Source organism: Sceloporus occidentalis, unplaced genomic scaffold (assembly GCF_023333645.1).
Source record: "Sceloporus occidentalis isolate IW3139 unplaced genomic scaffold, rSceOcc1.0.p SCAF_31, whole genome shotgun sequence".
Classification (NCBI taxonomy): Eukaryota; Metazoa; Chordata; class Lepidosauria; order Squamata; family Phrynosomatidae; genus Sceloporus; species Sceloporus occidentalis.
In genome coordinates, this window is record NW_028317011.1 from 12,085,726 (window position 1) to 12,113,241 (window position 27,516).

At 37.8% G+C, this 27,516-nt stretch overlaps 1 protein-coding gene across 1 annotated transcript; it reads right to left on the bottom strand.

Annotated features, from left to right (window-relative positions):
• Positions 1 to 853: 853 nt before the first annotated feature.
• LOC149298841 (guanine nucleotide-binding protein G(i) subunit alpha-1) lies at positions 854 to 27,516 on the bottom strand. The gene is made up of 8 exons (XM_089487238.1): positions 27,399 to 27,516; positions 10,889 to 10,931; positions 10,198 to 10,339; positions 9,484 to 9,641; positions 8,025 to 8,153; positions 5,419 to 5,548; positions 2,373 to 2,526; positions 854 to 1,044 (listed from the first exon to the last, which is right to left on the bottom strand). Exons 1-8 carry the CDS (start codon positions 27,514 to 27,516, stop codon positions 854 to 856), a joined length of 1,065 nt encoding a protein of 354 aa, XP_089343364.1.

Below are 27,516 nucleotides of genomic sequence, written 5' to 3' on the forward strand. Positions count from 1 at the left end.
AATGCAATTTCGGCACTACCCATAAGGCAATGCACAAGATAGCTATTATGTAATAAAAATGCACAGTGATGGCTTAGGTCAACAGGATGATTCTGTGTTACATGCCCCAGGTTTGTGCACCTGTAAGAGGTGTCTAGATCTTTAAAAGGCTTCATATATCTTACAGGCTGCAACGAAACAAAGCAGAACACAGAATAAGGCAGCATGCATGCTTAGAAGGGTAAATAAAATGTACATTATTTCCTTAAATAACCGCAACAGGCGAGAGAGATACAATTGTCATTAACAGCATTTCATAAAACAGATTTTTTTTGAGAACAATTCAAATTATTAAAATATTCTGTTCAATGTCTGTACAAATAACATTCCTACAATTACAGTATACATACAATCAAGATACCTCCTCCACTGTGTGGCCTAGTAGCAGTTGGAAAATTTACAAGACATGAACATAAATAAAGCTAATAAAACTGGCAAGTACAGTACTGGTCCGCCGGTCAAGAGTCTTTAGTCACTCCAAAAGCCTTCAAGCTATAACAGGGTGAAGTCAAATGCAATCTAAAGACAGGGAGGAAAAAAGAAAGACATCTGATGATACCTGCATTATTATGCATAAACAAATAAGACATCATTTTTTGGTTAATTTCAATGGAATGTATTCACTTGACGCTTTGCCAAGGCTGTTGGCTAATTAACATGGTAAAAAATACATCAAGATAATTTATATACTGTGTGCGTATGTGTAATATATAATATCAATATATATTTATATTATATTAGTATAAAATCATAGGATCCTATCATGGAGAGTGCTCTTTAGTAACATAACAGTCTTACCATAAAATGTCATGTCTTAGAAAAGGCCACAGTCCTTGAGATTATTTTTAATAATGACATCAGTTACTGCATCAAATACAAACTGCACATTCTTGGTATCTGTAGCACAAGTGAAATGGGTATATATTTCTTTTGTGTCTTTTCTTTTGTTTAGATCTTCAAACTGACACTGAATGTATGCAGCTGCTTCTTCGTATGTATTTGAACCTGGGGGGGGGGAAATAAATAAAAAATCACATAAAAACACAAAGCAGAGCCACATGAAAATAATTGGCAAAAGAGAAATTGTAACAAATATATGCCACTACAATTGTGCCCTGTGATGTTTGCATCTGCAGCCGTGAAATCTGTAGGCCAAGGCTCCGCCATGCCTAGGCATTAGGTTGCCATGGCGACTAGAAACCACTTCCTGGTGCTCCGGGTTTTGCAGGACAAGGGAGTAAAAATTGGCTGCAGTTGCCATCGGGGATCCAGCGGCCTATGCTTTCTTGCGTGGGCATATTGAAGTTGTTGCAGTGAGGCGCCCAGCAGGGTCACATAATGCATGCTTCTCAACCACTTAAGCCCACTGGACACCTCACAGCACCAGCTGTCCCCGCAGGGAAGCATAGGGTGCCGGATTCTCGATGCCAGAAGACAGGCACTGGTGTGGCAGGTATCCACACGGGGGGGGGGGGGTAGTGCATCAGAGTATATACTGTAGTGTCAGTGTATGTGTGTATGTGTGTGTCTGTATTGCAGTGCCAGAATCGATGTGCATGTTAGAGAGATTTTTATATATGTATAGTGTGTGTGTATGTTGTTGGATAATGGGTGCATGTTTATAAGAGTGTGATATAAGCATGTATGGTGCCATGTATGCATGGCATTAGCATGAGTGTGTGTGTGTGTGTGTGTGTGTGTAACTGTAAGGTGTTAGCGTTTGGGAGCATAAGATGTTGGCATGTGTAATAATTGTTAAATATACAAGCTTGAGTGTTAAACGGTGCAATATACCCCTTGTCATAAAGGGGTTAACTGGGGTACTGTACAAAGTGGTGGAGCACAGAAGAAAGGTGTGTTTTATGTTATATTGCCCTGATAAACATCATTTGACTGCAGACTAAGGGGGGGGCTGGCAATAAAATAAAAAAAACCTATTAGGGAAGAAAAAAGTTGCTGGTCTGGAGTCTTTTCTAAAGGTACAGAATATCTTACAATCGATTGTCATAATCAGGGGATTTCTTGTAACATTATCACATAAGTAAGGGCATGATGTGAACTGTGTTTTGGTAGAAAGGCAAGATGGATGCCCCCATTTTTCTCTTGTTAGGCACTCGAAACTTTCCACTACACTATTCAATACCAGTCACAGCTAAAACAATAAAAGGTGATTAGTGATTTGGATATAATCTAACTGCAATGTTCACATCTATAGGTAAATAAAGTTCCCTGGGTTTTCAAGATTTGTGCAGATTGTTGTAAATGTTTAGCTTCAAAATATACAGAACATAATTGAGATAGGGTATTCCTTTCAAATACTAATACACAAATACCTGCATATTCGGGGTAACAAATTGTCAGAGGGCTCCTTTTGATTTTTTCTTCAAACAAGTCCTTCTTGTTTAGGAAAAGGATAATAGAGGTATCTGTAAACCACTTGTTATTGCAGATGCTGTCAAAGAGCTTCATACTTTCGTGCATCCGGTTCTAAAAGGAAGAAAACAAAAAGTGATGTTACTGATGGCTACAAATTAAATATGTGTTTTGTTAGCTAAGACTGCTATACACATCACCCCAACAATATTTTGAACTCCTAGAACAGTGGGACATGAGGGGACTAAGGAGGAGCACAGGAGTCTAGGTTCCAATGATTTACCCCTAGTAAGGTGGCAAAGGAGCTGTCACCACTTCAGAAATATCTCCCAAGAAAGTATATACAGCCGCTGAGGATGACTGGTGCTAAAACGGGCTCTGATGTTGGGAATTGCATTCTTTATGATACATATATACACACACACGTGCTAGTTAAATGTTCTCAATACTCTAGTCCGCAGACCTTAATTGTGCACAGCAGGATACATAACATGTAAGAGAACTTCTGTAAAGCTGGCACTACAACTACCTATAGCTTGTGTTTCTTGTTTGGCAAACTGCATTTATGTTGGAGACAGGGCCACCATCAGGTTGTACGACCGGTACTATTGTATCAGGCCCCCCTGCTTGGCTGCAGGGAATCGAGGCCCTCCCTCGGCCCCATGCACCATCTACCCAAAACATACCGCTAGGAGGATGCTGCAACTCGCGCTTCCTCAGGCCCAACTTTGCATGTGAGGACAATGAGCGAACAAAAGAGCCGACACCAGCCTCCTGAGCCAAAAGTGCGTTGTGTGTTTGCAAGTGCAAATATTAGTGCAAGTATGTGACTGTATGTTAGTAAGTTTGCACAGGTTAGAATGTTAGTGTAACTATGTTACTGTATGTGTGTGCCTCTATGTTGTTAACACAGTGTTAATATTCATGAGCATATGGTGTTAGCATGTGTGTTCCTGTTATGACATAGTGTTAGAGTGTCAGGGGTGAGGTCAGAGTTTGTGGTACCTGGGAGGGGGAACAGAGGGAGCAAGAGAAAGAATGTACCGTATTGGCCCGAATATAGGCTGCACTTTCTGGGCGCAGGACGGGTAGTTTTTCTTCCCCATTTAGCCCTGCTGTGGGTAAGCAGCAGGGTTAGGATCCAGATCCCCCAGCAGCGCTGCAAGGGACCTGGATCATCTTCTCCGGCAGCCGTGGACGTCCTCTGCCGGCGCTTCTCCATCATAGAAGCCCCGGCAGTGGAGGTTGTCTGCGTGCATCGCACAGACGTTCACTGGCCGGCCCCACTAAACACCAAGGAGTCTGGGTGTGCACTGGTAAATCGGGGGGGGGGGGGTGGCTCTTCTAGGGGGCATAAAGCATATCGGGGGTTATAAAGCATTTCAGGGGCAGAGTGGCATATATATATAAGTAAGGTGCATTATGAAGTAAGGGGGGGGCTTGGTTTAAAACTAATGCAAACATGAATTCCCAATGTCTCCTGATATGATACAGATACCAAATATATAATTTGCAAGCATGTAATCAACGTAGGAAATAAGAGCAAAACACCAAAATTAATATACGTTTGCAGATAAGACCATACTCAAAAGGTTTCTTTGATGAGCTTATAAAATACATTTTAAGTTGGAAATTGCAGAAACAGCAAGATGTAAAATTCCCACATTAGGGCTTAGTAACTGGTACAATACACTGGCGTCAATGTATTGAAAGAATTTAGGCCAATTTCACCGACACCTAAAAAAAACCACTTATTTTTTTATCTCATGTACAAAACTATTGGTTATGTTCACAGTATACAGCAAGTGTATCATTTTGTTTCAATGCATTTTACTAGGGATTAGTTACAGAAGAGTCTAAGGGAAGGCTAACGTAATTAGCAATTTCTAGGAGTCCAACAGGACTAAAAATCCACAGAATGACTTCAGTTTGCTTTACGGGTTTCATCCTATATACTATGGATGAGTTTACACAGACATCACTCTTACACAAGAACGCTGCTCTGCTATTTAATACAAATACAAAATCCCGGTTTTCTTCAGTCTAAAAGTCAACAGACAGAATTAAGATTTACGCAATTGCCAGGTTCGTCAGTTCTTTATAAAATTTTGTGCTACAACCCCCACAGGGTAATCGAAAAACTGTAAAAATGGCTAAAAACCTAAATAAGTGCCAACAAGCCGACACTAACAGGGATTAAAATCCCAAAACAGGTAGCGTATATCATCCAAGGCACTCTCTGTGGCATCAACAGTATGAAGAACTGGATTATTACCTTTTATTACAGCTAACAAAAAGCAAAGGGGTGTTTAGGTTTCATTGAAACATTGGAAATGTGGTAATCGCTAGAAAATTAGAGATCCTTATTCACAAATACTGTTACATTAAAGGTTCTCCTTCATTTATCTATACACGGGCTTTTTAGTTCTGTACCATTGTAAGCAACACATTAAATACAAATTAAAACTGCCAAAAATGCACTTAAAGTAAAACATGAACGAGTAGCTACTGTAAAGGTGCATGACCTTAATAACACAAACTTACCATAAAGACTTAATGACTTTAACATGAATAGCTTAGAAAAAAGGAGAGAGATGAGACATGACAAACATTGAAAAGATCAGTGCTAGAACTAGGCACATCATGGTCTGTGGCAGGAGAGTAAAAATGTATGAATTAAGTTAGGAAACACTAATTTATCAAAAGTGGAACTAACATCTGGCAGTTGTAGAAAAAAGCCAAGGAATTTTTTTTTTCATACTTGTGATGAACCAAGACTTGTTCTGAAGCGATGAAAACTGTTGATAATGGCAAGACTTATGTAACAAGGACATTGACTAGACACTTAACATATACATAACGCTTTATGTAGTATTAGATATAGAAAAGCTTGTGTAATTTTCTCGGTCCTACAGACTATGCAGTCATTGCCATGATACCAAGTCATTAGGCTTACCATACATTGAGCTTACTTACTGTAAGAAACAAAAAAAAGCAGGTTCTTACCATTTCTTCATCTTCAGCTAGGACTAAATCATAATCACTCAAAGCCACGCAGAAAATTATTGCAGTAACGCCCTCAAAGCAGTGAATCCACTTCTTCCTTTCCGATCTTTGTCCTCCAACATCGAACATTCTACAAGCAAATGCAACTATTACTATAGATCACCAATTAGAACCACAGGAATATTTAACTGCAGCATTCAGACGTGCCACTACTTTGTGAATGGTGTATTTTCTTTGTAGAAATTAGATATTTTTTACATTGAGAAACATATTGTGAAATCGATAAGGACGGTTTAAAATGACGCCAGAAATTGTTTAACCCCTTCCGTACCGGTGACGTACCTGGTACTTCCTGGTTGGGTGTCACCCACAGACCAGGACGTACCGGGTACGTCATCAATGATGCGTGATCCAGCGTCGCTATGGACGCTGGGATCGCAAGGGGCGGCTGCTACTGCCCATTGGGTAGTAGCCACTCCCCCTCAATTCCATGCACGTGATCGCTTTGAGCAATTCATGAGCAAGGAATTAAAATATTTAAATAAAACTGCAGTCTTCAAGGGAAGACGCAGTATGAGAACGCCGGTACGGAAGGGATTAATCAATAGGATTTTATTTCATGCAAAAACTTTGCAGCACTAGATTGGCAGTAGTTTCCTCAGGTAGATAGTTTAAGTACTTTAATATGTAGAGTCTTTGTTATTGGAGCTGTATGAGTCCCTGTATGGCCTCTTAAACCTTTTTGTTTTATATTTAAACAAGGTAAAACTCTTGTCTCATGTAGATTCAATAAATGCCCTTGATTAAATAAGCAGAGAAAAGCTAAGCAAAATAGATCATGGGTGACATTTCCTCTTTAGGAGCCAACCCTTCTTTGTTTATTAAAGCATCTGTTGTTGATTTATTACATAACACGTATGTACCATTGTACTTAAACAAGCAGCTTACAATGCAGAATATAAAATCACTACAGGATTCTTCATCTAAAAATAAATGCTAATGCCGAGTCTGTAAAAAGTTTGCAAAGAGAATGTCAGTTTGAAACACGTCATCAAGTAATACTAGAGTACAATACAGAAATTCAAACAAGTGTGGAAAGACAAAAACTAAAACTTGAGTTAAGCGCGTTCCAAATTTAGCCTTTTGTCTGAATTGAGATAAAACTACCATATTTTGGACAAAGCTTGTTAAGGAAGCGCTTATCTTGTTAGCCACAACTCTGTTTAGTGATTAAACCCCATGGCTGAGTGGAAGGAAAATGAATCTTTGACCTCACTATAGATTCTGAGCATCAGGGTCAGCAAGTTCCTCCAGCAAGAATGCAAAGTTAAGCTGAGGAGACATCCTTAAGGTTTTAAGAGTGCATTATATATGGACACATTGGAATGTTTTGTAAGACAGGCTTGCTGGTTTTTCCCTTCATATGATATAGTTAAGTCAGCAAGATGAAATGCAAAATTTTGGTTCAATGTACAATATGGATGAACTATGTATTTATTTGCACGAAGACCCTTTGCTAGCACTCTTAAAGAGTAAGAATCATGGAACTTTTTCTCAATGGCTTAAGGCACTGTATACAGTAATTGTAGGCAGTTACTTGATATTTTTGTTGCATTCCTAACTCACACATCACAGTGTTGTTAAGGGCCATGTTAATTAAGTGCTGCTTACAGCTAATGAAGCTCCTTTATTCTGAAACTAATCACTCAGAGCTTCCCTTTGGTTGTTTATTGCAAGTCAGTAAGATTCCAGTGTGCCTGCCTAGTAAACTGGGCTAGGGTAACAGATCTAAACACATACAGCTAATATACAGGTGTCACAAACACTATTTAATAAAAACAGAAGAAGAATGCCTACAATTTTTATTAAAAAAATCTGCTAAAGTTATACTAGTATGCTAGTAGCAACAAATGGAATTGAATAGTTTCCATTTAGCCTTAAAGCTTCACATAACAGTGTTGCTTGTATAATACAAGCTGCAACAGGAAACAAATTCTTATAAAATGATGAATGAGAATTGGGGAACATTGTGTTTTTCTGTCTGAAATACTAGAAATTTGTTTTGCTTTTTCATGACAAAAATTCTTATAGTCTTGGGGAAAAAAGTGCGAATATACCACATCTACTTGTGTGGAGAGTTAAACAACATTACATGAATAAATCTTATTGTTGTATGGTCCAACCTGTCAAACCAATAAATTGTACACCGTCATATGTGACACAGGCTATCTTTCGCCAACAAATGTATACTTAGGATTAAAGAAAATAAATGACTGATCAATCTGATGAATCCCAAAAACTATCCTTGCTAACCTAGCATACAGTACATCATGCAGATCACCACAAAGCAAAAAACCAATATGATGCAATATCGTGGCCTGACTCAGAGCAAACATACAGGCATGTCTGCAGAACAGAAACGTACAAACATACCTTTACACCAAACACGCAAAACCTACAGAATATTCACCCAATGAAAAACCAAAATCTTGTACCCCTACAAAAAAATAATGTTGGTGGATGTAGAGAATGCATCAAAATTGTAGAGACCACAACAGTGGCTGTAACGGGTGAACAAATAGACACTTAAAAAAAAAAATCCTTACTTAAAATGGAGATCTTTAAAGGTAAAATGAGTTTCCACTATCCCAGTAGTTTTCACTCTGGTCCTGAGAACATCTTGTTGAGTGGGTATGTAACTGTTCTGAGCTATCCTGTCCAAATCATTGAGATAGCTAAAAATAAGCAAAACAGATTATAAACACACACAAATATAACACCATATGCAACCATAAACTTGCCACAGGAATACAATTAGGAGTCAATTTGCCCGTGGCACGTTTTATCAGCCATTAAGACAATAGTTACTTAGTTGAGATTACCTGCCACATCCTGCAGGCGTCTTGCTAATACACACAGACCCTATTTCATGGTTAGGCAGGTATATAGTCCTGACCTTTCCTACAGTCCTTTGCAGAACAAGGAAGCTCTATGGTTGGTGCTTGATGTGATAGTTTTGATCCAGAATCATTGTTGCACAAACCTATTTCTACATTGCTGGTTGTCCCAACCTTCCCAGGTTGCTGTTTATTGGGGTGTCCTTAAGCAACCTAACTTGGCACCTGCTTCCTTGCTTCTGGTGTTAATGTCCTGACATCTCTGGTCTTGTATTTTTTTTATTTATTTTTTTTAATACTACCTTCCTTTCCAAGTGAATCTATACAAGACACAGTGGACACAAATGTCTGGGGGCTACAACCATGTCTTTCTGAGGTGCTTCATGCTTTAGTGTGATTTACGAAATCACTGAAATAGAGTCAAACAAACCACCCAACCAAGTATGATGTGTGTAAGTGGTCAGAGTGTGCTGTATAAAATAATTTGTGGTGTAAAGGAGTTAAATTGGAGCAATCAGTCTGAGCCATAAATAATATATTTATATTAAAAAGAAAAACACACATCACCACATGCGGAACAGAGGTAGATCAGCTCAAGAAGACCACTTTTGATACCAAAAAATACTTGTCTTAAAAGTTTTAGAACATTTTTAAATAGCTTGCGCCATGTTTATATATAACCCTTGTTGCATTCTTTGTATTGCTTTATTTTTAGGACTTGTGTATCATGCGTTAGTCATAGGAACGAATCACTGAAAAAAAGAATGTGGATGCGCCCCCCCTTTTTTTTTCTATTTTTAAAGCCCACAATAGCATTTCTTTTTTGTTGACACTTTCAACACTATATAAACTAATCTGAAAATACGGTTGAATTTCTGTACCCAACTTAAAATAAAATAACTTGTGGAAACAGCTCTGCATAATGCATATAGATCCCACAATACTGCAGTCTGTGCCTGCAATCCATATATAAGTATGCACCTATCCAACTTAAAGGGAGGCACACTGCCATGTATACACATGACAAAGTTAATCTGTGTCTATAAATCCTTAAATCAGTTTATGGCACCCTGGTAACAAGACCGTGACAGACCACAACGTGTTTCCATAATGCAATCTGTAATGAGTCACTGACCACCTAATATTGTAAATGACCATATTTACTCACTATGCTGCAGAGTCATTGAGCTGGTATTCTCTTGATCTGTTAAAACACGCCTGCACACCACCATCTTTCCATAATCGCTTAATAACTCCAGCGAGCTCTGCCGTCATAAAACCTTCTTCTGCTGCTCCAGCCAACACAAAAAGTTGTCTGGCATCATCCTACAAAAAAGTTAGTGTTTTAGAAACAGAAAAAGAATGACAGGAATTCTATGTATTTTCTTGCCGCATTTATTTTAAGAGCCTTTTCTGAGTGGGTTTTCGACATGCGACAGTATTTGGAATTTTCAAACTCTGTCCCCACCAAGCAATGTCAGCTTAAAAATTAAAAAGGTTGTCAATTCATCAACATCTTCCCACTCTAGCCATGATCTTCTGTCAATATAGTTTTCTTCAGTAAGGGGGAGTTTGCTTCCTTTATTATGCATTATGATGGGTTAGCATTGCCTAATGCTAGTTTAACTAGTGAGGTGACCTTAAACTCGCTATCTATGCATTATACCCTGCCTTACTTTCAGCAGAAGTTCATTGGGTTGACCAACTAAGGAAAACTGTTTTTCTGCTTTTGAATACAGCCAAAAGCTAATATATTGCAACAGCTATTTTATTATACATTTTGTGGAAGTGTCACTCATTCTACAAAGTGTTACCTTGTCGTAAAAAAAAAATAAAAAAAAATAAAAAAAGTGCACTTGAGATCACTTATGTGAATACTTACAGCTCTTGATGGGTCTCCAAAATCTATCTTCAACCTGCCCATTGCCCTAATGATGGCAATAATGGACTGTATAGTGTTGCTGTACACCACGGCTTTGTACTGTTTACATTCTTCTTCTGAGTAGCCAGCTTCATGAATAATTCTAAATGAGAATACAAATGAGAATGACACAGAGCTCGACATTTTATTACGTTGATGTTTAATTAGGTTTCGGCATGATGATTGCCAAAAGGGTCTCTGATTTAAATATGCTATTGCTTAAAAAAAGGACCCCTTCCCACAATAAGTTTGATGCAACCAATATTTTTCTACATTCTCATACAGGATTTGCTTTTTTTTTTGTATAACCAAATATTTTTTTATTGTGTTTGCTTTGTAGAAAAATTGTGTCCACCTGTTTAAGCAGATGTTTTCTGAGGTCCAAAGATATCAATCTGATCAAAGCCTTGGGTGGGGGAAAAAGCAGAGGCTTCTTTTATCATCAAGTTGTGCCGAGGAATAAAGCAAAAAAATGAAGATTTTTGCTGATTTGGTTTAACTTAACCAGCTCTGCTTTTCGTTAGTTTGCTTAATTTTATTTTAAATTGGTTCATTTATTAAATGACCCAGGGTCCCCTGCTCAGCTATTGTCAAATTAAAGTAGTCGTCTAGGGATTAAAAGTACTTCTTTTCTTACAGACAAGTTGCTTACTTCATTTGCTTCACAATTGTGCTTTTTCCAGATTCTCCAGCCCCTGAATAAAAAAAAAAAAATGAACAGAAATTTTTGATTTTGAATTAGCAAACACGGACGCTCTCACAATCACGCCATCATAACACTAAACTGACTTACTCAATTTTGACTGAAGAGATTTCCTAATAATCCATAAATTAAAGGTACTTACAGGGAATATCCATCAAACAGATCTAAAGAGGATTACTCAGGCTAAGGAATTAGTTACACAAACGTGACACATGACTAACTAAATTGCAAATAACGGAGTTTCAGGATGTTTTTTGCTCTATGGTGAAGCAGCTAGAGCTTTAAGCCTTAGTACGTATATAGGACATTTATAGACTGCCAGTACTTTACGCATCTCAGCACATGCACACAGAAATTGGCTTACTGGCGAGTGCCATAGTACGGGATAATGCTACCCATCCTAACGTCTGCTAAAGACCAAACTTATCAGTTCATTAAAAAGGGTCACTTCTTCAAATGGCGAGTTGCGTTGAAACCAGCGTTTTCTTTTTTGTTTAAATATAGAAGTAGGTATGTGTGAAAGGTTGAACTTGATGGACTGAAGTCTTTTTTTCAACCTACTATACGATATAAAATACAGTACAACTCAACACAGGAAAGGAGGTGCAAAACATATGCTATAGGCAAGCAAGTTATGTTTTATTTACAAGTTATGCAGCCCTTCTTACAGTTATATATGACACACAACAACTACAACTGGGAGAAAAAACGATGGATCAGGGAAAGAAAGTGTCTCAAGTTTACAATCTAAAAAGGGTTATTATCGCTGTTATGGCACACACCTTGCACAACAAATTGCATCATTCACAAATGTAAATCTTTACCGCTTCCTCATTTACTATATGGACGATACAGCTGTCCACGAGCGGTGATCTGGCTACTGCACCTCTTACCCGAGTTTTGTCTAAAGGCTGTCTTGTACAGCGGGCAATTACTTTCAAGGGATCCACGTATAAAGTGGATATAGAGGCAAAAGGTGTTAATTGTTGACCTTGTTTGCATGCGCCTACCCAGAATCCCTTGTGGTTGTGGCAGCACCATGAGATTTCTGAGGAGAAAAAACAAGCCTTCTGGCTTGTCTGGTGTCTGTAGATGAGTGTTTAATAATGATTCTACTACCCCCTTAATTTTCAGTGGAAGGGTTTTCCCATCACCTTTACCTGCCATAACTTTTATTATTGGTATTTACTATATCAACAGCAGCAAAAACCTTTAGTATATACGTATATAGACCTTTTGGGGGATATGACAATCAAGAATGCATTTGCTTCTTTTACACAATACATAACTTTTACTTGGCAGGACGCAAGGATTTATTTATTTATTCCATACGCTAGTTCCTGCTTTTTTTTTTTTGTGGTGCTCCTTAACTTTACAGTTCTACAGAAAGTAACCTAAGCAATGACATTTACGGATTAAAATAAACACATTTTATGTATTATTAGGTGTGTGCTACTAAACAACCATTCAACTGTACTGAAAGACTATTATATCCCCCCCACCGCCAATGTTCTTCAGGCAAACTTTATAAGAGTTGCTGAGAAGAGAGAGAACTAGGCCAGTAAACTGATTAAAAGCTCACGTCGTGGATTATGGGACGTCTCAGCGTGGCAGAAAATACACACGCTATTCCTAAATAAATATAGTTATTCTAAATGCTGTGATTACGACAGTTCCTATTTAGAGTGTTGTTGGGCTGTACGTTTGCTTTTAATTAGTCAGTAATTTACGCATCTTGCCCTTTAACAATTACTTATGCCTTTATTAAAACAAAACGTCTTATGCAATAACAAAAAAGTTAATACGATAGGCGAGGTTAAGCATGACTCAAACACTGTCACAACTAGCCTTTTCATTTAAACATTTATTACAGGTTACTATTTTAACATCAAAACAAAGCCCGCAGCTCCACTACACAGTCATTTTAATCAGCAAGTCTTCGAGAATGTTAAAGAAACATTTGAATCTTTTATATGGCTATGTATCGCGTACATAATTTCAGGAGCAGCTGTATACATTACTCAAGATCGAAAAACTTAAACATAGAAAGTAGATTACTCAGCTCTCTCACACCGGCAAATATAGGACACACGGAGATTTGTACTTTTGCGTCGACACGATGCATCTTGTAGGTGCGAGATTAAAAGAAAACGTTTGGAACATTCAAAATGTATTGCATTCTTGCTCATATATGTGAGTGGGAGGAGATACATTATTACTTTTTTATTATTTTGAGTGACATGCTCTCCGTTTATAGAGCCGAGGACGGTCTCACAGAAGGTAGACGCAGACCCTTGGCATGCTGCTCCCAAAGTCTACAAACTTGACAATGCTTTAGGTGGAAACACCACAACCTTGCACTGTTACTCCAAACAGAAGCTTCTATTAGGCTAGGTTTCCACTTGGCGTTTTTCATCAACAAAAAAAACGCAGGACAAAAACCCAAGAAAACTGCCACTGCCACTGGCGTTTTTTTCTGGCGTTTTAGCCTTTCTGTGGAAATTGCTTTTTTTGACCTTAGGCAGTTTTTCCAGCCTTTACAAGTTAGAAGTTTCACCCAGCTAAAAGGGATTAGGATAAATGGCAAGTATCTGCCCCCTGATGTCATTTACTTGGTAGAGTTCTACTTAAACACGCCCCGGCGGACCCTTTTGTCACTTTTCTGTGGTTTGTAAGGCATGCTTTATTCCGAATGTCTGCTCCTCTAGGAAGATTGGCCCCAAATGATGGTGCAAATTGTTTGCTGTTGCTTTTGGCACGCAGGATCCAGTTGATGTGTCGCGTATGTTTGTTTGTAATGGCATGTTTGTTCCAAATGGTGTAGAATTCAATATGAACTTTGTTTTGTGTGAAACTGTTTGTTTCCAGCCTATTTCTCGTAGGACACACAGATACTGGGTCCATCCTCTGCATTGTAACTGTGGAAAAAACGCCATAAAAAAATGCCAAGGCAATAAACCCACATGGCTTTTTCATGGCGTTTTTTCTCTCCCATAGACTTCTATTGGAGAAAGACGCCAAGATTTCCTTGCAAAAAACGCCAGAGTGTCAACATGCTGCGATTTTGAAAAGCTGCCACAGAGCCCCAAAAAGCAGAAAAACACCAAAGAGGACTGAAAAAACGCCGAACAGAAAGTGGATATGGCATTCTGCGATTTCCTATTGAAGAACAGCTAACATCTGGCGGCTGCGTTTTTTCACTAAAAAAAAAGCCAGGTGGCGCTATTGGCGTTTTTATGGGTGTTTTTAGCTAAAAAAAACCAAGTGGAAACCTAGCCTAAAGACGGTATTAAAGGATTTAATAATGGTTAGGTTACTATGTTGCATTGCAGTTCTAACTTTCAAAAGATCATGGTGTCCTACAGCATAGATATTGGCGGAGTTTGGGCATTATTTTATTATAAACACACAGTCACTATACTAAGGCAGACACAAACACATTTGGTTTGCACAGGCAAGCACTGGCACAAAACAAAGAATTTGACCTTGTCCTTTCCTGCCAAGCACAAGCCGGTGTGTTTATCTTGCAATGTAAGTGTTTCAGCATTCGCCACGAAACTGAGTTCAGTTATAGGCTCCCTCGCTGAGACTAAAACAAGTAGGGGAAGCAATCAACAGCGCATAAAGTATCTGGTCGACAATTCTGTAACATACGGACATTGGGAAACCTCTTCATTCTGCACATTTTGAAACTAAACTGAAGTGCTTTTATATAATCTCTAAATTGGCATCTATTTATGAAAACAGCACATTTTGTGCAGCCACACTCACACCAAGAGTATATTAATAATATGTCTGGTATACATGAACTTTTCTAGCAGAGCAAAAGCATATACATGCCACATATGTAGCAGGAAGATATAGTATATACAAACAAGGTTGCTCATTTGCTATATTATATAATATACACATACATACATATATACACACACACACACACACACACACACACACGTTGCTGACAGAGACGGCTCTCTTTCACCATGGTTCCGTCTACACTATTCTAGCCTCTTGGAGTACTTCCACAGATCCACAGCATGCACCACAGGGACAGTATCTCCCCCGTTCCTCCAAGCAAGGCAGAAGGTGTGCGTGGAGGCCGATACCGAGGAGCAAAACAACAAGAAGAGGCAAGACAAGAAGCAGAGCTGCGGAAAAACACTGGGACACGGAAGCGGACGGTGCAGAAGGTAGAGAGACGTTTAGAGTGAGTAACAATGTGAGAGCGAGTCAATGAGAACGTGAGTGATCTGCATGACACACCGGCAGTGCTCAGTCTTTGACCCTACTGCAAGCGGAAAACGCGAGAGCATGCAAAGTATACCCCTTATATCAAAATGCGCATGCGCAGAAGCTGCTGGTGTAGCTGATGAGCCGACTTTCACCACAAGGGTACCAGTGACAAACACTGCAAACATGCAACCCATCCCATAAAGAAAGCAACAGATAAAAGTACCTGGGAACTTACTCATGTTTTTTTTACATTTCGTCACAAATACATGCTTATATCTTTGCAAAATTCAAAAGCAAAGGTTACCGAAAAATGTATCAATTTCCCCAATTTAAAATAGCTGCTAGCCAATATAAAAGAGATATATTTATAATCAATATTTGTGAACATTTTTAGATCCAGTTCGCATAACTACATTAATATCTACCGTAATGGATGTTAATATCCAAGTAATGTATTTCAAGACAAAGAAATCTTGTAAAATTACTTCAGGAACAATGTGCTTTAATGTTTTAGTTTGAAAAACTCTCCCCCTATTTAATCTCCAGCTACCATAGATGTAAGTGGGGTCCATAGTTTACAGTGACCTGTAAATTACATAACGGATTCCACACTGTAATAAATAGCAGCATTTCCTTATACCCAAACAAGAAACATGTTTTTGTTCAAAACGTTTCTAATTGCACAGGTCCCGTCCGTATTGAAACCTGGGGCAACAGAGTTCAAGACTGAATGCATTTTTAATGGACTCCCTGAGGACGTAAAGCAATGTCGGCTTCCTCTGTCAGATTTAGGATATGTACCAGTTTTCTTCAGAGTTTTTAAAGCTTTTATACCATAAGCATGGAACCTTGCTTAATCTAAAACATCAATGCCTTTTTTAAGCAATTCATGTGTGAATCTGAGTTGAAACCTTCAAGAATCCTCATGAGTGTGTTACCCACTCTGGATCTTGCAAGAAAAATGTTCTTATCTCTAGTCCATGACCTTTAGCAAACTTTTTGCATTTAAGCTTAGTTGTCACCTCACAACCATCAAAACCCTCTCCATATTTGTTTAGCTAGAGCAACAGTGGAAATTCTATGCAAACCAAGTATATTTACATATGTGACCCAAGTTGCAGTTTGGAGAGTTGTTTGGAATAATGGATGGTCACCATGACAGCATGGTGAATCTACCATGTCATAGTTGAAGAACTTAGAAAGAAAAAAAAGCTAGTTATACAGCATAAAAGGGACAACTTAGCCCCTTTTACAAAAAAAATCCACTGCAGAGTAATTATACAGAATATTTGACCTTTTTTAAATTTGGGTGATTAAGAAGGAGCCATTCTATTATTTACTACAAGTAAATAATACAAGTTGAGGAGTCAGTCAGTAGATTGGGCAAAGACAACACCTGAAATACATACAAATAAATAATATGCAGGTTCCTGAAAATATTATGCAAAACCTAAAACCATTAAAAAAAAGTGGGAAATATTGGAAAACTAATGTAATAACAAAGCCGGTAAGTTAATATAATGGATTCTACAGATGAGCCGTTACCACAATATACGTATATTGCATATTTTAACCTGTGAACATCATTACACATTTATAAATTTAGAATTGTAAAATGTCCAGTTTTGGAATGACGATTTATTATTTTAATAAAATTAAAAGTTCAAACATGTGCTTTAATGTTATTTCAATGTATTTCTATGTTAGTAACCACGGAAAACAAATCATAACATTAAAAATATTTAGGTTATTTTCCCATAAAACACTTTGTATGACATCTGCTTTAAAACCATACATTACCTGAACTTGTTTATCCAATGAGATTCTCCAACCGATATGATGCTGAACCTTCTGTATACACATAGTACTTTTCTTCTAATATGACAATTTATCAATTGGGTGGCAGTATTTTATCTTCTTGTAACAATCAAAAAAACCTTACCTATATTAACAAGTTGACCACCATTATTATCTAAGATTTCGTGAAAAAGCCTTTCTACTTACTTGACAGCTCATTTCTTCTTGCATGCCTTCTCCCTTCAGAGCAAAGCCAGGCTTCCACTTTATAGGATCTATCAGTTTAAAATTGAAGATCCAACCGCACTTTATGGACAAAGATGGGTAGTGCCAGATTTAACTTTGGTGCTGCCCTAGGCTGAACCCAGGGCCAGTGCCACCTGCTGCCCCTGGGCATGAGGATATAACATTATACCCTGACATGCAAATTTTAAAGGAAGTGCAGCACAGTAGGAAACTATTTACACCTGGCTCAAGTCAGCACAGCCCTCCATAGTGTTAATGGAGTTAGCCCGGGGGGGGGGGGGATCTGACATCTCCCTTTTAAGCAGTCCATTAGTAGACAAATTACAAGGAGACTGATCACCAAGTAGGCCGATCAAGCTCCCAGTTATGCCACAAAAGGTGCTGCCACCCCCTTGGAATTGCCAAGAATAAACAACTGAAAATGCCTCATGTACTGCTGGAGAGAGCAGATGTGCAGCAGTAGGTGGGCATTGGCGGGTAAGTAAAGGGCCCTTCTCATTTAATCTTTAACATTGGTCAAAGCGGAAACCCCATATCAAACACAATCAAGTAGCTTTTTGACTTCTTGGTTTAGATAGACAACTCTGACTAAAAATATTTACATTTCTCTTATGATCACCTGGGTCAAATACATATGCATAATGTAGCTACCCAAGAGGGTGGATGTGGCAAACTATGTCCTGTCTAGCTCCATTTAAGACATAACTTCAACAAAAAAAGAACTAGTCTTTTTTTTAGCATATATGTTATGGTAGAGAGGAGTGCAATGGCATTACATGTTCCATATGCACCAATGAGTTTCAAAAGCCTTTCTGCAAATTATTGATGTCAACATACAGCTCTTCTTCCTACCTCTATGAATAATAAGGAAATTGTCTACCTTTCTTCTGTCCAAACATAAACCTTATTAGCACAGAGAAGAGAAACAAACAAAACCAAACTAATCACAAGAAATTAAGAACTGTGGGATACCACTCTCACAAAAACACAAAATGAAGGAATTTAATGTACCAAAAAAGCAGTTTCCCCTTTTATAAAACTCATCTGCATCATGTTGTTGAATTAAGTCTCCAAATAAATGGAGTCTTTATAAGGCTTGGATTATTGTGACCTTATTTACTTCTACAAATTCCCAACACTTAATAAAAATCACTGATGTGTGAAATCTATGCACCTTGACTTCAGGATTTATTTTAACAAACCTACAGCAGCCATTTTTAACAAAACAAGAACAAAGAAGAAAATTATGGAAACCTGCATGACAATATGATTGTCTTTTAATCCTTTTAACCAATCTTTTTGTTTCAGTTATATTTAATGAAAAAAGACCAATAAAGCACTAGAAAAAAAAAAACTAAAATATACATCATACACAGTAATTTTACAAATCCCACTAATAGGCCAGAACTATTTAACCATTTACCTAAAGAGACTTAGAATTCAGAAAGAGAGCGGGGAAGAAAGCATAACCAATGAGCAGCAGGGTGGAAGGACACAAGCCACCAGCCACCAGTAAAGTATGCATCACATTAGAACATGGAAGAAAACACAAGTTTAATCAGTGGTTCGTAAATGGTCAAAAAGCAAATCAGATTCAAAATTTAGCCCTCATTTTGCTTACACAGTTGTATCTAATCAGACATATTAAAACGTCATTATCTGCCATCTGTATGGCAGACCACGAAAGAGCTCTATAATGGAAAACATTAAACCTAGAATATTCCGACATCTATTTCTGCTGCTTGGTTACTGCTTGCACTGCTCAATTTTTAATGACTTATTGTGCTTGCTTGGAAGACACTAAAGGAGCATCCAAAGGTTTACTGCCAAGAACTGTTCTGTTTAGACTTGAAGGAGAGGAAAATGATGACCTATATTAGCAACAGGGCATACCAAAAAAAAAAACCAAGAGGAAGTAATTACTTCAACATCATCTAGTTATAAGTTAGGTGGGGAAGTTAGAGGGATACACGAAAATATTGGCTCACGTTGGATTGACATCTATGCTTCTCTTGCAAGAAGACAATGTTTTTTCCATACGTATACTATTCCATATAGTCTTAAGGTCAACAAACACAAGAAGGAATATAGAAGCCAAGAGGTGTTTATTTGCAAAAGTAGGTGTTAGAAGAGTTGAAACAGTTCCAACATGAATTACAAAGAGCCAAACACCTTGAAAAGTTTCCTAAGTGGTCGCTTCCTCATGAACAGTTAGTGCAAAGCCATTTAGCTCCTCAATTAGTTAGTCTAATAAAGACAAGAGACTTCGAGTGGCATTTGAAGCTCAAGCTGGTATTGTTTATAAGCCAAAACACACACCAAAAAAGAAAATATATATATTTTATAATGTTTATTTATTTAATTTTCAACATGTCTGTTTAAAAGAACATAAGCTACAAACGACATAATTTAAAGTTTGGATTTGATAAGGTACTGCTAGAAGATTACAGTTTGGGAAGGACAGTACTGATGTCCTGTGATTGTAAACCAGATCATCTGAACACGGCTCCAACTATTTAAGCGGACTTGGAAAAACGGCATTCATATTACAACTATATGGAAAAAGGGTGTAATATCAGCAATAATTTTAACTGCCATCATAACATGCAAACTAATTCTTAAGAAACCGTGCTCATTTATCCTTTAATGTAAATAATATGGCAAAGGCAAACAAATCCCATGCAAATATCCAGGCAAATAGCGTATTCTCCAGTCAGAAGACAAGATCTATTTATAGCTCTCAACGTAGTCAGCTGCCGAAAGCTTAAAAAGCATCTGAAATCACAAATGATTCCGTTTCTTAACCAAACGATTTATTATTAATAAAACATGCTCTTCTTTATGTAAATTTAATTTACATCAACACAATCACAGAATCAATTAAAATTTGGGTATAAAATCAACCTGCAAATATAGCCACACGGAAATCTACTTTCCGTGTATTGTATGCAACAGATTAGGGCTAGGACGTCACCTATATATACCTTTGGGACTATAACCTTGGAGAAGCAGTAAGAAGGGTTTACCTATCCCCACTAACGAGAGGGATCCCGGATTGCATTCTGTGTTTCACTCTAAATGTAAGCAGAAAAAGGAAACCTATAGAAAGAGCTGATGAGGGTCTTTACAGAGCTCCAATGACATCAACATTGATGTGACAAGGGATTTAAATCACTCCATGTACGTTGCTGCTTTGTTCTGTGTGATGTTGAGCAACTTTGCTTTTGTTTAATTCCTCTACAGCTCTCCATCGAGAGATCATAGATTGAAGAACAATACCATGACGTAAAACCACCGTTCGATATTATCACATAAATCATCATTGATCATATACCGTAGTATTTATACAAATTTTAATAGAGATCTAATGTGAAAAAGTACGTACCTCGTTGGGTAGTTTGACTGCCATGAAGGCTCGACACACAGTATACAAATTTTTTTTTAAATCTAGTTTAGAAACAAATAGTAATCTTTTCATGTATAACTTGTAGTTACTAAAATAAGTCAAAATCTCAGGCATATAGATATAAACATTTTTGGTTCATTCGCATGGTGTTTATAATTTAAGTTTTATATATATTTTAGCAAATACAATACTAAATGCAGCATTAAACACACTATTCCCAGTACCGTTGGATGTTCTACTAAATTCTTCAATCATGTCAAATACTGCCTCAGTCATGATTTTTGTTGGGAACACTGCCCTGTGACACAAAAGTATACCGAAACCAGAAATGATATACTATGCACTACTACTCAGAAAATCTAAATCCTGCTTGCGATACAACACAGGAAATAAGAAATGGATATTGATCTTTTCCTATGCAGTGATTCTAAATTATAGGTTTCAATAATATATGAACACTGAAGAAAAGTGAAGCGTTCCCCACTGACTAAGCAGTTCAGGTATGCCCTGGTGTAATATTTAAGCATGTCCGAGCATGCCATGTAAACATATTGTTTAAATGTTAGCACAGGAATGCTATTAGAACAGACTGATTGGCAACAGTAAACGAACCTGTTTTCACTAAACTGACCAAAGTGAAATTACATATTAAAAGCTGCTGTGCCAGGTAGACAACATACGAAGATCAAGCAAATAATGCTTAGTAGATCTGTCATTTTAGTGTCTTTTCTAATAAAGTAAAACAGAAACTCATTGTATTAAAAGCCCCCGTTCCCACGTAAGTTCAGTCCCACATCAGAACTTTTAGAGAGATGTGGGGTTGAAACATTGATCTTCTGTATGTGAACCTCTTATTAAGGCAAGTTTTTGGATTTACAAGACCTGTGAGCGCCTACATTTTTGAGGATTGATAATTGTGATTGCCTGTAGTAGTAGTAGTAGTATATATTACACACATGGAAATATAAACCGATATACATCACTCTTAGTAAAAGAGGAGAGGGAGAACATTTAAGGGCAACTATATCAATAACTAAATAAAAAAATTGATGTTACAATCAGAAAATTAGGTCGGGGCTGGTGTTATGAAAATAAAAATAACTTGGGTGCCAGTAGTAAGATTTTCAGCATTCATGATTCTCTGTCCCTATGATGTTTTTTTTAGTCTAACAGTCACTTTTACCTCCTCTTTAGCACAGACATCACTTTTTAACTTTCTTCCATCAAGTTTTACAAAGAGGTCAGTGTGTGAGGAGATAATGTGTATCAACATACACAGGTGGTGTTGTGTAAGCCTTGTGATCGTTAATTAAATATTTCATGCATTTTATTTTTAACATTGTGAAAGAGGTATATGGATCTAAAACTACTGTGCAAAAACTTGAGGCCTATTATTCCATGACAGAGCTTAGATGTTGTGACAGTAAAGGGGGGATTAGGTAGCGTCCCTCTAAAGTAAAAACAGGAAGATTAATATTAAAGCAACAGATGTTAACAAAACAATGTCAAATAAGAAATGACAAGGCACACCACCATGCCAGAGAATTACTAAAGCAGGGAGATAACTTGGTTTGTCATCAAACACAAGTATTTATATTTCTGTCTATTCAAGACACAATGTAAATTATGACAATGTCATAAAATGTGATTACAGCTCAGGGCATTTGCTGTAATTAAGAACGCACAATTAGTTTTAGTTCTTTCAGGGCTTACTCTTAACTCTTTCTGTACTCGAAAAGCCAATCATGATGTTTGTGCAAACCCTTTTGAAAACGGAGAGCCTCTAACAGCACAGGGACATGGAATATTGCACGATGACTAAAACACGTTTACCACTTTGTTTAAATCAGCCAATTTTAGCTAATATTCTACAGATGTGTATTTACCAAACCTGAAGTCGCCAACTTAACTATGGGCTTTAAACTGTCAATTCGGCTCTTGTTGCAGGAGAAACAGGGGTTATCCCTTCAAGATACACACTGATGTTGGTGTGTATCATAACGGCAATATAAGACAGTGTATTAAGACATTGAAGACAAAAACTTCCTGTCATGTAAGATTTGCCAGTGAGAAATATTTGAGGGGGAAAGGACATGAAATTGCTATTTGTTATTGTCCTTGCAAGTTATACATACATTGGTGAGAAGTTTACAGGAGCCACTGAGTGGGTGGTAATGGCTCCTGACTTTGTGTACTACCTCCCAAAAGCAGTGCTATTGACCCTGCCTCTGGTGTATATGGTAGCTGTCGAAAATAAGGCGATTTATCCAACAAGGCTAAGGCGTGAACACTCCGCAAGCCAAAAAAGGCTGTCCGCCAGGAGTGGCGTGGGATGTCTAATACATGCGTAAAGGTGCATAGTAGTGTATTTGCTATGCAAAACTCTGTCAGGGTCCTCAAATTGCAAACCTTAGCTACCAAGAACAGAAGAGTGTATTCAAAAGAAATTCACTACTTCAAATCACATTCAAAAACATGAAGCTCTGCAAATGGGTTTTATACATTGAGGGCAAAGACAACTACCAAGGAAGAGACGCACAATGCCAGTTACTGTACTCAGCAGATTCAGTCAATGGAGGAAGGGCTCAAGCTCTAACACCAGTTGTATATTTGTAAATCTCACTGCGCTGGTGAATAACGTTTCACAAATTCAGAGTTCTTTTAGCTCAACAATTCCTGCTACACACTCGGGTTTGTGCGTCCCACACGTGTGTTAAGTAACTAAGTCAAACGTGGGAGGAAATTACAAGCATGCAAATTGTTTGACATATTTCAAATAATTTTAGGTTTAGCATCCAATACATACATAGAAAAAAAATCTTAAGGTATGAATTCAAGACTTTGGCTCTAAAGTCTAAACTAATGTGTGCTATCATTTAGAGGAAAGTAATATAATATAAAAGTTATTGTATTGTTATTGTGTTATTTATAACCTCTGGAAAAAACTTGAAGAAGAAGAAGAAGAAGAAAAAGAATCAACTTAAACGTATTTATATGTGTTCATGGAATGCTGTCTACTTTTGGAAGGTAATGCAGATTTATTAGATTTACCCCATGCAGAGAATAAGATAAGCAGTATTTTGTTAATTTGTATCTTAGCACTAATCCGTTTAGTTGGTTGTTGGTAACCAAACTAACATTATCACCAAACAAATAGAGCTGTAACTAATAAGAATAAGCAAGCTGTTACTTTTGCTACCGTATAATAATAACCGGTAGTACTGAAGCTCCACGTTCACGACAAATGATCCAGTAAGGAACTTCCAATAAAAGAATATGCTGTTGGAAGTGTAAGCTTTCTGCAGTTGTTCCTCGCATACATTACGCGTAGCAAGATTTATATAACGACGTATGCTACTAGGATAACAGTGCGATGTACACAGAATTGTTACAATTATCAACACCAGACTAAAAAATATTATGTTCTTTATTTTTTCCCATCACATAAGATATGTGGGACTGGACATTTGTTTTAAAACAATTAAAGAGGCGTCAGTGCCACGTTTACAAGAGTAAATTGTCATGCTGTCATAATGTCACTATGCTTAGTGATCTGAGATATAGACAACAGAAATATATACATAAAAAGTCATGTCCAAGGGTGTGCCCAAAAAGAATTTTAGCTCATTTTCTCCTCCTTCTTGTTAACCCATGACAAAAATGTAATCCCACTTAACCTAGATCACAAACACAACAACGTTTTATTTACTGACGAGATGTGCCTGCCTCTCGGTAAGCATCACATTGTGCCACACTGTACAGTATGGTACACAGAATTTGCAGTTATGATGTCCCAACAAAACCAAACACCACAATTTCCCTGCCCACAGCTCCTCACTACTACACTGCCAACGTGTAATGCAAATTTGCAGCCAAAGCGCATGTAACAGCGGCAACTGGGGTGCTGACCAAGATGCAGTGCGATCACAGCTCAGCATGTGCGTTATAACTGTACATTCACATTAAGCCCACTCACAGTGACCAACAATTCCCACAGTGACACATGCGGAGATTGGGGCCGCTCATTATGCAAAATGGGATGGCGAAAAGGGAAAACATAGATGCAGATCCACAAATTCTATGCGTGGTTTCCACTAGTAGAAAAGTCCAGTATAGTAATTTAAGATGAAGCCTTTTGGCGTGATGTTTCCTTATTATGCAAAGCTCTTTCATCGCACACTAGCCCTTCTTTGACCTACTCGCTTACTTGTCTTCAACTCCCTCTGCCCCCCACTCTCTTAAGCAAGCAAGCTTCTCTGCCCATTTGTTTCACCCATCAATCTCCTAGGTCATTGTATAAAAAGGTCAGCAGAAAGAGTACTTAAATACAAACGCAAGAGTACACTGCTGCACGGATCACGACTCGGGAAAAATTCTATGAAAGTGCTCTTGTAATTCACAGAAAGCTCTGCTACACGATAACCCTAGTGATTACTAACAATTTTACATGTACTGTTTAACCAAATAAATGTGATTCATAAACTTTGGCTGAAGACTAATTTGTAGGCAGCCTATTACATCATTAAGTGACAAAAAAAAAATTGCATCAAATTTTCAAATATGAAATACATCAGATCCACTGCCCTTATTATACCATATATTCAGTATTATTCGTCTCTTAAAGCTATTCAATGGCCAGTTTACAGGGAAGTTTGTTTTTTTTTGTCTTGTGTGATGTTCCTAGTAAATAACATTGTTATCAAACTAGCTTGGTTAGCATACATGTTAAACAAAATAACAAGGAAATCTGAGAAAATAATGGCACAAGCTATACTTGAGATAAAGGATTAGAACACACATGGCTTGGTATGTAAATGTGTTTTAAATGCCCAATTTACAATTAAAAGCCAAGAGAATCTAATGAGGCACAATGGTAATTTGATAGCTGAGGCCCTTCGACACCTTAATCTTTGATTCAAGTACCTTTAGGAAGCTGCAAGGCCTTACACATCCAGCAAATGTAGCAAATGCTGCTGTCCAAATATACGGGGGGGGGATTGTAAATCCTACTACATATGGGTTTTAAAGAGAACTCCGTAAACAGCTCAGATCCCTTGCGGAGGAAATGCGCAACTAATTATTTCCCTCTGCTTTGTCAAAGCTTCAAAAGGTCTTTTATAACAATAGAAACAACAACAAGAATACCATAACCATCAGAATTAAATAGTTTTTTTTGTTAGCCATCTAAAATATACCAATATTTTCGAAAGGATATTTTTCAAACAGCATCGGTGCTTGGGAAAAACTTTCCACTACTAGCAAATATATCTGCAGGTATATGTACATTTTATTTTTTTCACCACACAAGCTAAATACACTTAGAACAGAATTGCTAAAAACCGCAACAGATGCTTTCAAAACACTAACACAACTAAGCCTTGAGTCCTGGGCCAGTACCTGGCAAGCGCATCGCTGTTAAAGCGCAAACATTATTTCACATTTGAGTCACCCAACTTTTAAACTTGAAACTCGGCATCAGCCCTATTGATTTTAATCAGGACCTTAAAGGTGCCAGGTCAATACAAAAACTTATCGCTTGGGCTTCCATGCGCTCATACCTAGCAGGATGAAATAACATCTCACATGTCTCATTAGATAATCAGTAGGGTGCCATTTCACTTTGCAAATACACAAACACAAGTTTGACATCACTCAAAAGAAAGGTTAACTAAGCACGGCCCATCCAAAGAGTATCTATAAGTAACATTATCCCCTTTTTTTTTTTTTTTTTTTAGCGCCACTTGCAATATATTCAAGGGGTATGATAAGTCTAGAACTGACAGAATAAGACAAACCGATACATTTACGTGGAGAGAGCCCTGCTCGCAATCTTATAATCTTGAATCAAAACTAATATGTGCTAATATTACAACAAAGTATCCTCTACACTGTCCAATTTTAAAAAGAAATAAATGTGTTTTGTTTGTAAAGTTATTTGATTATTAACTGTGATGGTTTGAAAGGGATACACTATGTGTAATAATAATAAAAAATCAAACCAAGATGAAAGGATGTTGTTGTAAACCCCAAAGGAAGCGATCTGTACAACTATAACAGAATGGCAAGACTTTAGCACATCCTGCCCGCAAACTTCCACTAAGGATGTTTAATTCATAAAGAGGACATGGGGGGGTCTGGGTATTTAATAAGTCTCAGAACACATTATCTTTGGTGCTTTTTTTTTTTTTTAGTAATACCTCTTAGTAGTGATAAAATGCTCAGTTTAAATAGAAAATGCTTCAGCTGGATCATTGCGACTTTTGATTGGGTTCAGCATTTTTGTTTGCACAACATTGTTCATTTTCCCCCATAAAAACAAACTTTTAAAAGACCCTGATCTGGAAAAGCTGGCCATAGTTTCGATTCAAAAGTGACAATTTCATTAAAAGCAGACATTCTACACTGTTCAGAGGGCACGCCATTAAACAAAATCCCCACATCATAATTATGTAGGTTGCACACCTACAATTGAGAGAAGCTTTAATACAATCACACCATACCACACCCTATTTCATCCAAAGCAATGCGGACTCCGCGGCAGCCAAGTGGTTAAAGCCTTTATTTAACCGGAGACGGGCAGAACGCCGCCGCACCCATGCCATAACCTTAATGCCTAAAGTATGGCTGCTATTTAAATAAAAGATTTTAGGCCTGCCTTAAAACAAAGGGGAGTTTATGGGAGATAGAGCAATGGCCTCGCGAGCTCCTCTCATGCTCCACTACTGGCTGTAGAGCAGAGGCCATGAAGGCACCCCAGCAGTTGTGTTACCCGCGTACCCAGTAGCAGCAGCTTGACCTCCCGAGCAGCCTTCTCGCCATCCTCCCTCAGGTTCCTGTCGATCATTTTACTCCTCTCCACCGCCGCTTTATCCTCCGCGCTCAGCGTACATCCCAT

Excerpts from the sequence above, each read along its gene's own strand:
- LOC149298841 (XM_089487238.1), bottom strand. The coding sequence starts at position 27,516 with ATGGGATGTACGCTGAGCGCGGAGGATAAAGCGGCGGTGGAGAGGAGT. Across the intron at positions 8,154-9,483 it reads CTCAATGACTCTGCAGCATA|CTATCTCAATGATTTGGACA; the intron begins GTGAGTAAATAT and ends GCTTATTTTTAG. Across the intron at positions 1,045-2,372 it reads TTGTTACCCCGAATATGCAG|GTTCAAATACATACGAAGAA; the intron begins GTATTTGTGTAT and ends CCCCCCCCCCAG.